The sequence below is a fragment of the Cydia pomonella genome, chromosome 1 (genome assembly GCF_033807575.1).
Source record: "Cydia pomonella isolate Wapato2018A chromosome 1, ilCydPomo1, whole genome shotgun sequence".
NCBI classification, from domain to species: domain Eukaryota; kingdom Metazoa; phylum Arthropoda; class Insecta; order Lepidoptera; family Tortricidae; genus Cydia; species Cydia pomonella.
Window position 1 is genome coordinate 45,372,585 of NC_084703.1, and position 15,909 is coordinate 45,388,493.

General features: G+C 36.2%; 2 protein-coding genes across 3 annotated transcripts in view; one reads left to right on the plus strand and one right to left on the minus strand.

Annotated features, from left to right (window-relative positions):
* Positions 1-7,018, minus strand: part of LOC133524928 (uncharacterized) — a 93,418-nt gene extending 86,400 nt beyond the window's left edge. For both annotated transcript variants that reach the window (XM_061861097.1, XM_061861088.1), the window contains exon 1: positions 6,470-7,018. In XM_061861097.1, the coding sequence (XP_061717081.1) occupies positions 6,470-6,521 (52 nt within the window). In that variant the 5' untranslated portion in view covers positions 6,522-7,018. The remainder of the gene's footprint in view (positions 1-6,469) is intronic.
* A 1,459-nt stretch (positions 7,019-8,477) lies between these two features.
* On the plus strand, positions 8,478-15,476 carry LOC133524942 (UDP-xylose and UDP-N-acetylglucosamine transporter-like). The gene is made up of 5 exons (XM_061861108.1): positions 8,478-8,837; positions 11,378-11,499; positions 12,685-12,854; positions 13,312-13,406; positions 14,463-15,476. The coding sequence occupies exons 1-5, from the start codon at positions 8,670-8,672 to the stop codon at positions 14,814-14,816; spliced, it is 909 nt and encodes a 302-aa protein (XP_061717092.1). The 5' UTR covers positions 8,478-8,669; the 3' UTR covers positions 14,817-15,476.
* Positions 15,477-15,909: the final 433 nt, after the last annotated feature.

A 15,909-nucleotide genomic window follows, 5' to 3' on the forward strand; every position in this document is an offset into this window, starting at 1 on the left:
TTTTCTTATAAATAAATCAATGTTAACTGCACATTCTCTTGTATTCTGCTTCGGTTCTGTTTTTATGTTCTGTGTTGTTTCGTGTTCGTTTTACGTGTCAATGGGTACACTGAAAATGAGCGTCGCAACACTACTCATGTGCTGCGACACATGCTGAGTGCACGCAATAAACTCGGGTAAATGCGTCGCTAACCACCGTTCTGTTGTCTTAGCTTTATATGCAGGGGCAGAGTCTTGTTGAAATGAAATATCCAGTGCTTACCGACAAATAAAGTATCATTTAGCGGCTTAACAACTCTCTTCAAAATGTTGTTTTGATAGTTCGTATTTTTACCCCTTCTTCACAAAAATGAAGCTCTGTGACGCCTTCATAGGATACTCCCCACCAAACCATGACATATGCAGGATGGTGGCCTCTTTCTACCCTTGGAACTTTTTCAGAAGCTTCTTGGGAACTGTAAGCATATATTTTATCATTTTGGCGGTTGAATTTTTGCTCCACGGTAAAGATTTTTTCATCTGTGAACAGAATATTACGATATCCGCCCTTTGCATGCCGCTGCCACAACACTTTAGCTCTGGTCGCTCTTATTTTTGTTCTTCTTCTTATTTCAATCGCTGTCCTGTGCTCCGACGATAAGCCCCAAGATTAAGGTCTTGTTATATGATACGCGACATAGTTCTAGGAGGAATTTTCATTTCCCTAGCTAGGATTTTCTGCTTGCGTAGCGGATTTCTCCGAATTTGCTCAGCTGGCGCTTTAATCACTGCCGGTGTCCTTGTTTGACGTGGTCGACCGCTCCTGGGTCGGTCGTCGACTAAACCCATGTCGTTGTATCGCTTGATAGTACGATGGATAAATTTCTTCGTTATATTCAAAGATTTCAGCAGTTTGAAAATGTCATTCACTTGCTTGTTGCACTTGTAGGTATAACGCTTTGATGCCCCACTCCATCTTCAGGGAAACGATAGATCTAATTTTTCTGACAGCCAAATGTCTATTTAAGCATAACCAACAAACAAAAGTACATCAAACATTCCATTATTAAATTTAAAATGATGTAAAATTGGGACAGAATTTATGCCAAGACTACGTAATACAAGCGTAAATCATTACCATGTCCATCTACGCTCGGCCTTCAAAAGTGCGTTTTAAGGAGCTAAGAATTACTTTCAATTAGTTTGTTTACAACCGTTGTAACCGTCGCTCATCGCATTTATTCTATGCCTCTATAGCATTCAATCTCATGCTCTATACAGGATGACTGGTAATGCAACCTGAAAGAGGTTATGTTATATATATTAAGATGACCTGTCCTGTGGGTAGTGACCCTGCGTATGAAGCCGATGGTCCCGGGTTCAAATTCTGATAAGGACATTTATTTGTGTGATGAGCATGAATATTTTGTTCCTGAGTCATAGGTGTTTTCTATGTATTTAAGTATTTATACATATATTATATATGTATGTCGTTGTATAAACACCCACAACTAGGGAATGCAAAAACCGGAGGTTTTTCAAAACCGGTTTTTTCTTCGGTTTTACCACAAAAAAAACCGAAACCGGTTAAAACCGGTTTCGGTTTTTAGAATCAACAATTCTTAAATTCATCGCCATGGAATAAAGAAAAGATTGCTTCACGTATAAAAACGAATGCTAGTATAGTACGAGGGTTGCTACTTATATATCCGGAAACAAAAAAACAAACGTACACGGCTGAAAATGGTTTTATTGTTTTTCAAAGTATTCCTCTTGATGATCTATGCACTTTTGCATTCGTGTGAACCAATTTTTGAAGCACTTCTGACACTCCGCCTGAGGTACATCCATAACGTGTTGTTTGAATGCGTCGACAGCATCTTCAGCGGTTGAAAATCGTTGACCGCGTAATTTATTTTTTATATTGGGAAATAAATAAAAATCATTGGGTACCAAGTCAGGGCTGTACGGCGGATGACCCGTTAATTCCACATTTTGACCTTCCAAAAATAGAGTTGTTTCGCGTGACGTATGACAGCTGGCAATGTCATGATGAAGAATGATTCTTCGTCGCTGGTTAGTTTTACGAATTTGTTCAAATACTTCCGGTAAGCAAATGGTCGTGTACCAATCTGAATTAACCGTTTTACGGTTTTCTAGTGGCACTGTAGCTACATGGCCATTAATACCGAAGAAGCAGGCCACCATTTGTTTCAATGTACTTTTTGCACGAGTAACTTTCGTAGGGTTCGACTCATTTTGAAACACCCATACCGTTGATTGTTGCTTCGTTTCGGGATCGCATGCAGATCCAGGATTCGTCACCTGTATAGATGTTATAAACGGCCTTTGAGTCACCACGGTTATATTTTTTTAACATTTTATTGCACCATTCATCTTTTTGCTCCTTAGTTAAGTTGTGCGGTATCTAACGCGAATAAATTTTTTTTACAGCTAAATGATCATGTAATATGCTATTAATGCTAGTCATAGAAATACCCAGAGTCGACTCTATCTCGCGGTACGTAACATGTCGGTCGTCCATTATAAGTTTTCGCACAGCCTCAATATTTTGTGGTACAACGACCGATTTCGGGCGACCTGCCTTAACTTCGTCCGTTAGCATACTACGTCCACGATTGAACTCACTAAACCAGTGATACACAGTAGTTTTAGATGGAGCTTCATCACCAAAAGTTGAAGTTAGTTGATCTATGCACTGTTGTTGCGTTAAACCACGCCGAAAATCATAATAAATCATAGCACGAATATTTTCACGAGTGAGTTCCATTCTTGCAGCGAGATGACATTTAAAACCCGTCAAAAACAAAACACTAGCGTTAATAAGAAAGAAAAAATATACCGGCCAGTACTTAAACAAGTTCAAATTTTACCATGGAGGTCAAATATACTATTTAAGAAGATTGTAATCCCGGTTTCCGGATATTACGATCGATCCACGATTTTATCACGAAATTAAAGACAGAATATCTGACTATTTTATTGTATTGTATGGGAATTGTCAAATGAGTTGATGTTATTTGTAACTAGGAATAGGAACAAACCAATTATATTAAATTATTTTCTTGGTTTGTTGATCAAACTAACACAACACCACATTATTTGATTTGATGTCGATTCAACCGGTTTAGGACCGATTTACACCCTTATAATGAATAAAACATGCAACTTAGTTAAATAAATAAAAAAACCGAAAAAAACCGAAACCGGTTTTTTCAAATTCTAAAAACCCGGTTTTGTGTTTCCGTAAAAAACCCGGTTTTAACCGGTTTTTTCGGTTTCGGTTAAAACCGGTTTGCATTCCCTACCCACAACACAAGCCTTACTATGGGACTTAGCCAATTTGTGTAATAATGACCTATAATATTTATTTATCTATTTATTACTAGCCCACACGAACAAAGAGGTTCAAACGCCGTAGTAGGTTTAGTGGGTAGGTAGCCAAGTTCTACCCCCTCTCGCTATGGAGATGGGAAAGTAGCGGCAAGACGCAAGACCCACACACTGTGTGTAAATGCATTCCCACTCCATAAAAAAACGAATTCGCAATAATTTACCTTTGTCACCATTATGTGAAAGTTTGCAAGGATGAGTTGTTTGAAAGTATGTTTGACCGTTATTTTTTTTACGCGTCGTGGCCTCGTGGCGTGAACTGGTGAATGATTTAATCCCGTAATTGACCTATAAAAAGGGCTCGGAAGGGAATGGGATTGCAATTTTCTTTTAGGAAGATATATCTAGTACCATCCATACCATCAGGTGAGATTGTGATCAAATGCTTTTCCTAATAAAAAAATTAAATACATTTAGATCAATTCTAAAACCGATTTCGTTGTTATTAGCCGACCTCTTGGCCGGTGTAACATAAGTTCGCATTCGCAAGCCCCAATTTTTGTGTAATTACTAATAAAAAAAAAACTACTCGTCGACTGCAATGGTTGAATTAAGATTTCGTATACCAAACTACTGTTCATAGGAATTGTTAATATAATAAGGAATTGTTAAATAGACTGCCAACAGTTCGTATAATAAAGGCTTTAATAATAATAATAATACCAAACTACGAGTATAATTGCGTACTTTTCGTGTATGGGCTCCCAACTCAACTATAATATTCATTTCGATAAGCTGTAGTCAACTGTAAAGAATTTGACCAAACACGTGCCGCCGCGCGCTCCCATAGAAAGACGGGCAACATGCGCATATTCATTCAACGCGCGTTTATGTCTTTTGTACTACATTTTTGTCTTCTGAGATACTTACCAATTTTCATGATTTCATCATCATTTCAGCCGATAGACGTCCACTGCTGGACATAGACCTAATTAATTTTCATTCATTATTTAGGTTTTATAGTAAAATAAAGTATTATTTTAGATAACTCGTAGAAAAAGTATTGTATACAATAGTATTGTTACTTAGGAAATTCAGCAAGCTTAGTTGCCAAAACAAGGTACTCGACTGAAAAGCTCTCTATTATATCACGATTGTATACATAAGGTCACTTGAATGTTATTTTGTCTCACTCAGTGAGCAAAATGCGATTTTGCTCACTGTTTTTAAGCAGCAAATTACCCTTGTTCTAGCTGCTGACGTGAAAAAAAAGTTTTATCTTAGAGCGAAACCTATAAACCTAAAATTTATAATGCTGAAGCGATCAACATCAATATCTAAGTGATTAGTTAAGATTTATTTAGTGAAAACCGTTCTCCCGAAATGGAATATTATTGAAAAATTTCCGTTATTTCGTTAGATTCTAAAAGCTATTCTTCCCACTAACGGTGACAGGCACTTTGGTGTTACAGACACTAATTGTTCTGTTTTCGTTCATAAATACGCGTTGATGCCATTGCCAATGATATCGTTAAATTCATCGCCGAATAACTGTCAAGGTCGTTCTCGAACTTTCAAAACCGATTGGCTGATTTCCACAAAAATGAAGCGATTATTCAATTTGAAAAACAGCTTTTATCACGTATAATATACGCTTAACTTTTTATTATTATTTGGATACTAAAGTGACAGTTCTTTTGCCCCAATGTCTGACCTGTCATTCTAGAGGGCGACCCTACGTTCACTTGTTGGCGGCACAGAGCAATAAGAGGACGCACTTATAGGATAGAACGAGATGGATGTATGAGGCTTACCATGGTTTATGCAGCGTTTGAACACTGAACGCGGCTTTAAAGATTCACGCGGGAAAGCGTTCGTGTTCCATTTTTAATAACGGGAATTCACATTTCAAATTATTTAAATAAAATGCTAAAATACCTATTGGTAGGTACGGTCACGTCTGAAAATATCGATACGAAAAAAGTGACAACAATATGTATACACGACTTTATTGCCCATATATTAAGGTAGTGTTTACATATTTTTGGCATATTTTTCGTACCGATATTTTCAGACGTGACTGTACAACAAACTTAAAGTCAGACCAAGATAACTTAACAACAACAAGATTACAAGACAATGTAATCGTAAATGTCATATTTCTATGAAAATTATACGTTTATAATGGTATTGCCTCACTTTGTTCTTTTGAAATCGGTGTAAAGTTAGCTTAGACGGGCTGTAGGTAACCGTTTTTTGTTCTTTCAAGTTTTTTTTTTTCAGAACTTATTATACTTATTAGGTACCTATTCTGGCGAATAAATCATATATATGTGTAAAAGGAAGGTCTACTATAAATTTCTTTCAAAGCACAAAAAATAAAACACTATTATATATAATTTAATGAAACATTTAAAAATGTATAATGTTGCATGCCTAAAACAGTAACATTTTAACTATTCATAAGAACAGAAAATTTTAATCATGTTTTAGTAAGGTAGGTGCTAAACATAAAGTCGAAAAAAAAGTCAGACTAAGATAAGTTGGCAGCGATTTTGACAGTCCGAACAGTGCAAGTGTTATTTTAAACGTCAAACTTCTATGAAATTATGACATTTACTTAACACTTGCACAGGCTGGGCTATCGAAATCGTTGCCAACTTAGCTTGGTCGGACATTTTTTTGTACTCATAAAACACTAAAATAAATAATTAAATGAAACATTTAAAAATGTAAAATGTTGCATCCCTAAAACAGTAACATTTTTAACTATTCATAAGAACACAATATTTTAAGCATGTTTTAGTTAGGTAGGCGCTAAACATACCCTACCTATTCCTACCTAGTTAGTTATAGGTACCTACTTGACTACTAAAGATTTTTATTTGGATAAATTGTTCTTTAAAAATGAAAAACATGCTCTTTACTGTCAATAAATTATAAACGTAAAATATAACTTTTATTCTAGTACGCTTATAAATAACCTATATTTTTTTGCTAAATAAACTCGAAGGTATCTTGCTAAATACGCCTAGCATCCGTATAACTAACGACTACAACTTTTTTTAGTGATAATTGAGGTCGGTGAGTCAATTAAAAACATAATCATAGACAGAATACACTTGAAAAAACTTACCGGCTGAAAAACACTGGAATACGAACACGAAAACAAAATATCCCTTCAACATTTTCCCGTCAATATTTCGTGCACATTGACAAATTTAATGAAAAACTTTCGCATTGTGCAGTCGTTAAAAGAATGAGTTGAAACACAGACACTTTTGATCCCACAGAGCACTTTAAAAGACTGTTTTCTTTAAAAGAACAGTATTAAACGATGTCACTGAGTGTTTTGGTTGTGCGAAATTGTTTGTAACATTTTTGGCACGAGGTATCACACGCAAGCGCGTTGGCGCGGCGGAGCGAGCGAACTGACTTGAACTGAGCTGAGCTTCACTGGGACTAGGTGTTATGCTGCGCTCATTCAACGTTCAGCGATGTGAGCGATGGCGGCCAATCGCCACACATACTAGGTATAGTGTATAGTTGATTGCAGGTTGCTACGCGACATAATGCCTTTTTTCGACAATATTATTTAGTAGAAATAACATATAAATTGCTAAAGAAAACCTATTTACCTTTATTGCACCGTAATCATGCAAACTTAAAGAACGGTTAATACGATAATATATTTTATAAATACACTTAATTAAGCCTTTACGAGCGTTTTATGGTAAATAATTAAATATCCTTTATTATTAATATTTCAATAGATATAAAAGTTAATGAAAATATTAGGCTATAGTTATGTCAAATACTAAATTTCTGTCAAAAGTATTTTCTTTTTTTTTGCGATTTTTATAGGCCAGAATTTTCAATGCGGCAAATAAATAAAACCCTTGTTTTCAAGTCTTTAGATGGGTACATTTAATTTTATGCATCCACTCTTGATCCACTCTCTCTTTTACCACCAATCGTAAACCTCTAGTTCCGTAATTCCGTATTACAGATTAGTAAATAAAATTATCTTTGAGCTCGTTTTAACACGATAAGTATTTGGAAAGTGGAACTGTTATAAAACGATTTTATAGATACGAGTTGTACTCGCGGCTCTGCCCGCTTGATGTACAATCTATACTATAAACAATGCACTCTATCCAAACCAAACATGCCAAATTTCATCATAATCGATTCAGCAGTTATCTTTTGTAAGCCCTTCAGCGTAGGCGAATGAATATATTATCATTTAATTTTTGACTCATTTGTCTTATTTTATTTGATTAGTTATGTACAGTTTGGCTTCATATTTAATTTTTATTTAATATTAAAACGTAAAATTACTTGTTTAAAGTACAACTTACTTACTAGCGACATCTAACGTCGAGTAGCATTTTTTAATTTGTAGAAAACTATACTACCTGCGCCATCTGTTGTCGAGTAGTAGTATACTTACCATATATCAAAAGACCTACCGCGAACAACGAAGTTTACAAGTTGACAGCATCCTACTCCGTCACTCTAATACCGCTTTGCTTGGAGTAAAAGAGAAAGATGCTCGCAATTTGCGAACTTCGGTGTTCGCGGTAGGCCCTCTGGGTTTTGAAGCTTGAACAAATACAACCAATTTCAATCAATTTTTCGTGTTATGGCTCCATTAAGGTGTTGATGACTCTGCCAATGTCGAGGTTGGATAAGACACGGCTAGTATATGAATCTTATTACGGTACGGTATAGACAGTGTTCGGTGGAGTATCCGATCTGCAAAGAAATACAAATCAAAGAGCATATAATCACTACGTTTTAATACAAATTACGACTAACTAATAGACTACATACCTATTAATCAAATATGAACACTAGACTATGTACAGAACAAACTACAGTTAAGTACAACCAATTTCCGAACGCAGCGATCTTGTCATTTTTTGACATCTCGTCGTGGCTTTTGACGACTGACGTGCCCGCATTCTACCTATTGTTGAAGCGTTCCAATCTCAAGTAATCTTCGTACCTTCCACGAGAGAATTTTAAGTAATTTAAATTGTAGTCATGTTTATAAGACTAGATTAAGTACAAGCGATATTAAATACATAACTTTCAATACTTTAATGGTGGATTACAATGACACACACTTTAAGGTCAAATAAAACATCACTTATGCAGGAAAATATCCGAACGCTCCAAGCAAAATTCTTCATCCAAACTTTTCGAAAGTTATCAAACATTGGATTTGGAGTCGTCTTTCTTATCTAAATTAGTCTCACTGGTTGCTATAAGCGGTAGCTCGTATCTAAATTATGAAATCGAAATAATCATAAATTAAACCGTATTTTAAAATGTATATTAAGAGCACAGTGACTAAAGTGTTCGTATCATGTTGCTCTAGTGCCTTTTTGATGGAAATTTTGATGACGAAAGCACCGGAATGTGCTACTTTAATAACGTTTTTACAGGCTTTCTTTATATCTTTACAAGGTTTTATATTCACCACGAAATTCGGCACGGTACGTTGTATAAATAAGTATTAACTTTGTAAACTTTATGTTGAAACAGTTGTTTAAATATTTTTTATCTGTTTATTTAGCTTAGTAAGTTAGTTGTTTATTCTGTGAACCATGGAATAAATTCACTTCGTCTGCCAACACCTTGGACTGTCAATTTTTTTGTATTTGTAACAATATGGCCCTCCCCGACCTTTTGGCCATTGGCCAAATAAATTCCCCCCGCCTAGCCCATCAGCTAGTAACCCCCTTTATAATAAAGATACAAGCAAATCTCATCCTTATGGCAAGCAACAAAGTGGGACGTTTTGTTTCTTTTAACTGATATTCTGTTATTGTTACTTAGCATTAGCAAAAGGAATAGTGGTGTCTCCGGATACATTTATCTTGTATAATGAAAAAGAGACACCAACCTACTGCATATTGTTAAGCTATGAAGTTTTTGAAGAAATTATTATTTTTCTTTACTATAAGACTTAATGGTTTAACTATTACGGAAAACCTTTCTAAGATATTTAATTATAATAATAAAAAAAATCCCCTTTGCTAGAATGCCAAAACAAACATCAATTGCCAAAAATTTTTGAAAACAGCTGAGACACTTTAACCTGTTTTTTAGGGTTCCGTAGCCAAATGGCAAAAAACGGAACCCTTATAGATTCGTCATGTCCGTCTGTCTGTCCTTTTTAATACATCATAAAAAAAAATTTCATCAAACCCATATGTGTGGGGTATCTATGGATAGGTCTTCAAAAATGATTTTTAATATCATTTTTTTCTAAATTGAATAGTTAGCGCGAGAGACACTTCCAAAGTGAAAAAATGTACGTCCCCCCCCTGTAACTTCTAAAATAACAGAATGAAAAATTTAAAAAAAATATATGATATACATTATCATGCAAACTTCCACCGAAAATTAGTTTGAACGAGATCTAGTAAGTAGTTTTTTTTAATACATCATAAAATTAAAAAAAAAATTTTTTTCATCAAACCCATACGTGTGGGGTATCTATACAAATAATTTATTGAAAACAGTATAGTACAGTGGTAGCACTTAAAGACTAAGGATTAAGGATACGGAAAAGTTGACAAATGCCTGAACTAGGAGTTCCTGTGTTTCAGGCAGAATAGGACCATATTAATTAATTTGTAATTATTCACTTACTTAATTATAATTATAAATAGTACACACTAAAAATCTGGTAAGGTGATAACCTTAACAAAATAACTTATTTAAGTATTCTATATCAAAGTACAGTAAGTAATCATTTTACGACTATTAGTAAGTTCTCTGTATCATTGTATGTCATTCCTGGGGTGATCCATGGTCTTATATTAAAATTCTTGCTATTTAGACGTGTATTATAAGTGTTAAGTAATATTGCTTGTTGGACATTTTTGATCAAGTAGAGCATACTATTTTCTGCATCAGCAGAATTATAAACGGGGCCAGAGTCAATATTGCATAAATCATCTCTAAGTTTGTTTATGTTTAATGTAGAGACAAATTGCGTGCGAGTGCATGTGTTACGTGATTTACGATATAGGGTTAGTAGGGCAGCTCTATGGTCGGTCACTGTAGAGTTAGTAACAAGTGCTAATGCCGAATACTGCTATACGATATGAAACCTGGCATATTTGGTAGATCTGTCAATACAATGATGTCACAAGTAATATCCAGTCTTTGTTGAAATACATTAAAATTATCAAAATCTTCGAAATCGAAATCGAGACACTTCCAAAGTGAAAAAATGTACGTCCCCCCTGTAACTTCTAAAATAACGGAATGAAAAATCTAAAAAAAATATATGATATACATTATCATGCAAACTTCCACCGAAAATTAGTTTGAACGAGATCTAGTAAGTAGTTTTTTTTAATACATCATAAAATTTTAAAAAAATCTTTTTTCATCAAACCCATACGTGTGGGGTATCTATGGATAGGTCTTCAAAAATGATATTTAGGTTCCTAATATCATTTTTTTTCAAAACTGAATAGTTTGCGCGAGAGACACTTCCAAAGTGAAAAAATGTGTGTCCCCCCCCCCCCCCCCTGTAACTTCTAAAATAACAGAATGAAAAAAAAAATGATATAAGTACATTACCATGCAAACTTCCACCGAAAATTGGTTTGAACGAGATCTAGTAAGTAGTTTTTTTTAATACGTCATAAATGGTACGGAACCCTTCATGGGCGAGTCCGACTCGCACTTGGCCGCTTTTTTTTTTAAATATTACATCAATAGCAAACAAGCATATGGCCCGCCTGATGGTAAACGGTCTTCTAGATCAATTTCTATCAAACATAGCTAAGAACCACAGCAAAGAAATTCGCTTTCACATAAAAAAACTGCATCGAAATCAGTCCAGCTGTTGGAGAGCTATGATGCCACAGACAGACAGACATTGGCATCAAACATATAACACCCCTCTTTTTACAACAGGGGTTAAATAATAATAAACCATAAGGAACAAAATGTCCTCTAAATTTACTTCAACATGTCAGAAAATGGACAATAATTCATAAACCTTTTTTTTCAGGTGAAACCCTCAATACCTATTAAGCAATACATAATTCTGGTAGTGTTGTTTTTTATTACTAATGTAGCTAATAACTATGTGTACTCACTGCATGTACCATCAACCCTGCACATGATCATTAGGTGAGAATATTTTCATTTTCGTTACAAGCTTTTATCACTTGATGTAGGGCTAATATGGTCGGCTCTTTATCATTTGTCACCATGCCTGTCACGTTCTAACAAGTATGTAAGCGCGTAAGTGACGGGAATAGTGACAAGTGATAAAAATGGAACCATGCTGCCTCCGCTGTACTTTTTTTTTAGACAGGCGACTAATAGTAATCGAACTAATTCTAAAAACCCCAAACATAATTAGGTTGCGTTGTTTTACCACAGAGTTCCTATGGTCACCTCCTGTCTCCATCATCAGATCAGCTCGATGGTACCATAATATTGCATTGTCACCCGACTTACATATGTATACGAAACTTCAGCTCAATCGGAAACCAGGAAGTGGATCAAATTTAACTTGCAAATTTTGATTACAGACAACGGGCCAGGTGAAACTAAATAAGTTTTTGGTAAAAATTTCATTTTTGGTACAAAAAAAAAACTGATTTTACAACTTTAACTATACTCTGGCAGACCCACTTTATCAGTAGAATAAGTTTTAGACAAAAATTTCATTTTTGGTACAAGCTTAAACTTTTCTTTCCACAAGTAACTAATACTCATCGAGACAATTCTAAAAACCGCAAACACAATTAGGTTACATTGTTTTATCACAGAGTTCCTATGGCCACCTCCTGTCTCCATCATCAGATCATCTTGATGGTACCATGATATTGCATTGTCACCCGACTTACATATGTATGCAAATTTTCAGCTTCATCGGATACCGGGAAGTGGGTCAAATTTAACTTGCAAGATTTGATTACAAACAGACAACGGTCGGGTGAAAGTAAATAAAAGCTTAAAATAAAAGCAACATCTCAAAGTTTCCAAATTTAAGCGTTACATAAAAAACCAAAAAGAAAACATGTATGGTATCATTCGATTCCTTACATTTTATTTAAAGAAATATTGTAAAGCAACTATATGTATAGATAAACGCAATACACATGGAAACGGCTTCTATTGCTTAGGCCGGGGTCGCTTTCACCCGCCGCCCGCGGCCGACAGCGGTCCGCCGCCCGCGGCGTCTGAATGATATGTTCGGGAATGCTCGGGAGTGGTCGTTTTCGCCCGCCGCGTGGGGGACGCCGCACGCCTCGACTGATATAATTAGTAAAAAATTGTCAACCAGCCTATTATTCCCCATTTCAGATCAGCGTCTTCACCCGTGAGCATGCTAGTATCCTGGTACATGTTGAATCGCATCCCAAAGCCGACTAGAGCTGTGGGCTCCGTCCTCATCAGTGCAGGGGTGGCACTGGCGTTGTATGGCGGCGCCACAATTGAGCAGGAGAGAGGCACTTTCGTGTATTGGTGCATTGGTACGTCCAGATATTTAGGATTGTCTTGAAAAGCATTATTTTTTCTAAAGAGTCAAAACTCCGATAATAATTTGGAGAGATTTACAGTTATGTAATTAAAGTTAGCTTAAATATATAGGTTCGGTTTCGGCCGAAACTAAAGCAGAACGGAATCTTCGGTTTCGGTCGGGCATTAGTTGACTTGCCTTGACAACGATTTTGATAGCTCAGCCTGTGCAAGTGTTAAGTAAAGGTCACACAGAGATATGTAAAATAACACTTGTTTGGGCTATCAAAATCCTGCCAAGTTATCTTGGTCTGACTCTCTGCACCGTGTTTGGTAACACAGAGCGTGCAAGTGATATTTTAAACGTCATAGCTTCACAGAAGTTTCACATTTATAATAACACTTACACTCTGTTTAGAGTAAGCTTGGCTGACGCTATTAGCCTATATTTAAAAAAAATATGATTTTCAGGTGTGGTGATATTGCTGGCTACGCTGGTGACAGGAGCGTTTACTGGCCTGCAGCAGGAAATGTTGTATGCCACGCATGGAAAGCACCCTGAGGAGGTATTATGTAGCCCATATTACTTTTACATATGTCGTTTTTAACTAACTTCAAACAAGAGGTTATTAATAGGGAGTATTACTGCAATGTTCTGCCGTCAGAGTGCAGCACTAGCACCTATCGTAAACCATAGAGTAACTTATACATACTGTGCCTTAAACTGTTTCTTGACAAGTTTTCACAGATAATAAAATATGACATTGATGCATGAAGGCGGTTTGTTTAGGCTCCTACCGGGAAGCGCGAAAATCGAAATTTCTGCCTCAATCGCTCGAATATGCAAGAGTGATCTATCACCTCTAGGTTCTAGGTTAGATAACGGAATTTTGACTTTCTTGTTTCGCGGTAGACCCTCAAATTGTAGTGGCGCCCCCTACGCGGAGTTTCGCGTAATATTCCCTATTGATCTTTTTTAAATTTTACATATGTTCGTTAACTTATCTAACGATTTGGATCTAACGATGAAAATTAAACACTCTGGGGAGTGGACTCCATTGACATCAGGTTGGGATCTGATATATCACTTTTGCATTTGCTTCCAAAAATAACATTTGGTGATAAAGTTTTTTGAGACGGTTCTGTCTAAGTAAAGAATTCAACCGCGCACGCACACGTCACGCAAGCGGTGTGCCGTATGTCACAACGATCTGTATATTACAACGCACACGTGCATGTCTACGGACACGCAACCGGTGTGCACAGGCCTTACTGATTGCTTAAGAGACATGATTGTAATAAAGAGGGAAAATCTAAGAAAAAAACGTGCCCCTTAGTTTGATATCCAAAACAGATGGCGCTGTACCGCGCCATATATTTTGCGGTTACTGAATTGTCGAACGTCATCTTTTGACAATCAGAGACAACCGCAAAATGTATGGAGCTGTACAGCGCCATCTCGTTTACCAGTCAAATTCGAAGCACGAAATTGTCTTAGATTTCACGCATCTTACTCAATTAATGTATATTTGCTGTTAGGTTATTGCCAATAGGCGGGTAAAAATTAGTAGGTATGAAATGATTGCATCATATCCAAAATAACATTTATATTTCCATTTCAGATGCTGTTCTACACTCACGCATTACCGCTCGTAATGTTTTTATTCATCACCCCACACCTATACAATACAGCATTTACCCTAGACCTAGAAACCTGGCTTATAATAGCCCTAAATATAATATCTCAATTTTTCTGCACTCAATCCGTCCACCAGCTAGCCACGAAAGAGTCTTCAGTCACAGTGACTTTTATATTAACGTTAAGAAAATTCGTATCACTATTACTGTCTTCGTTAGTTTTTAAGAATAATGTGACAATTTTACATGTTGCGGGTACAGTGTTGGTTGCTGTCGGTACGTATGTGTATTTCGACTTTTTTGTGTGGAAACAGAGACCTGTTAAATATAAGGAATAGTTAATATGTAAATTGAAATAAATGTCACATACATAAAGTGACCAAGTCCTCAAGTGGCCGAGGCCGTATTCGAACTGACCTCTAGGCCCGTCACGAATATATGCAATATTTGGCCTGGGCGCCATAGGGTTGTTTCCATCTACAAATCTTAGGGCAGAATTGTATTCCAATAAATTCTTTTGGATTATAAGAACATGTTAAACTACTTTTAGGGGACCTGTAATGACCATATTTTTGTAAATATTGAATTTAAAATATTTTTTGGCACACGTCACGTGACCAAACTTGAAACCTCATTGAAGATTCTGATGTCGTCACAACTCTCGGATTGACACTGTTGACAATTAGGCGATAAACAACAAATGTCAGTTGACAGTTTGTATCTTGTACGTATGTATATAGTTGTGTCAAACCGTAAACTGTGACGTCACACGATTTTCAAAGAGCGTTTTGGGCGCGAAAGCATCTGTCAGAATATATATTGTTAAGTTAACATATTTAAAGCCGTTTTTAGTATAAAAGTTGAATTTTGGGGCAACTTTTATGTAGAACGTAATACAAGCGTTTCAAAAAATTGGAAACAACCCTATTGGTCCATTTTAAAGGGGTCCACTGATTACCAGTTCGCTGGACGATATCGGCCTGTCAGTTATTCGCAAAAGCTGACAATCGCGAATAACTGAGAGGCCGATATCGTCCGGCGAACTGGTAATCACTAATCAGTGGGCCGTTAAAGGGCGATTTATTTTTGTCTATGACATCTATTTCAGTTTATAATTTATTAGTAGAGTGACTACTTAAAAAACACAAGCCTCTTTATTGCTCGAATATGTTAGATTAGAGTGATAGAGAGGTTAGATGACGAAATTTTGATTTTCTTGTTTGGGGTTAGAGCCTTAGATTGTGATGGACTGTGGTAGTGGCGCCCCCTACGCAGTTTCGCATAACATTCCCCATTTGTTTTGTTCCGTAGTTGAATAGTTTTAAGTATTTATGAAATATTCCACCCGAGTGTTCATTGGTTAATGTTTTGAGCATGATTGCAATAGGGTTGTTTCCACCTACAAATCTTAGGGCAGAATTGTATCCCAAT

Excerpts from the sequence above, each read along its gene's own strand:
- LOC133524942 (XM_061861108.1), top strand. The coding sequence starts at position 8,670 with ATGTATATTAAGAGCACAGTGACTAAAGTGTTCGTATCATGTTGCTCT. Across the intron at positions 12,855-13,311 it reads TTTCGTGTATTGGTGCATTG|GTGTGGTGATATTGCTGGCT; the intron begins GTACGTCCAGAT and ends TATGATTTTCAG. Across the intron at positions 13,407-14,462 it reads ATGGAAAGCACCCTGAGGAG|ATGCTGTTCTACACTCACGC; the intron begins GTATTATGTAGC and ends TTTCCATTTCAG.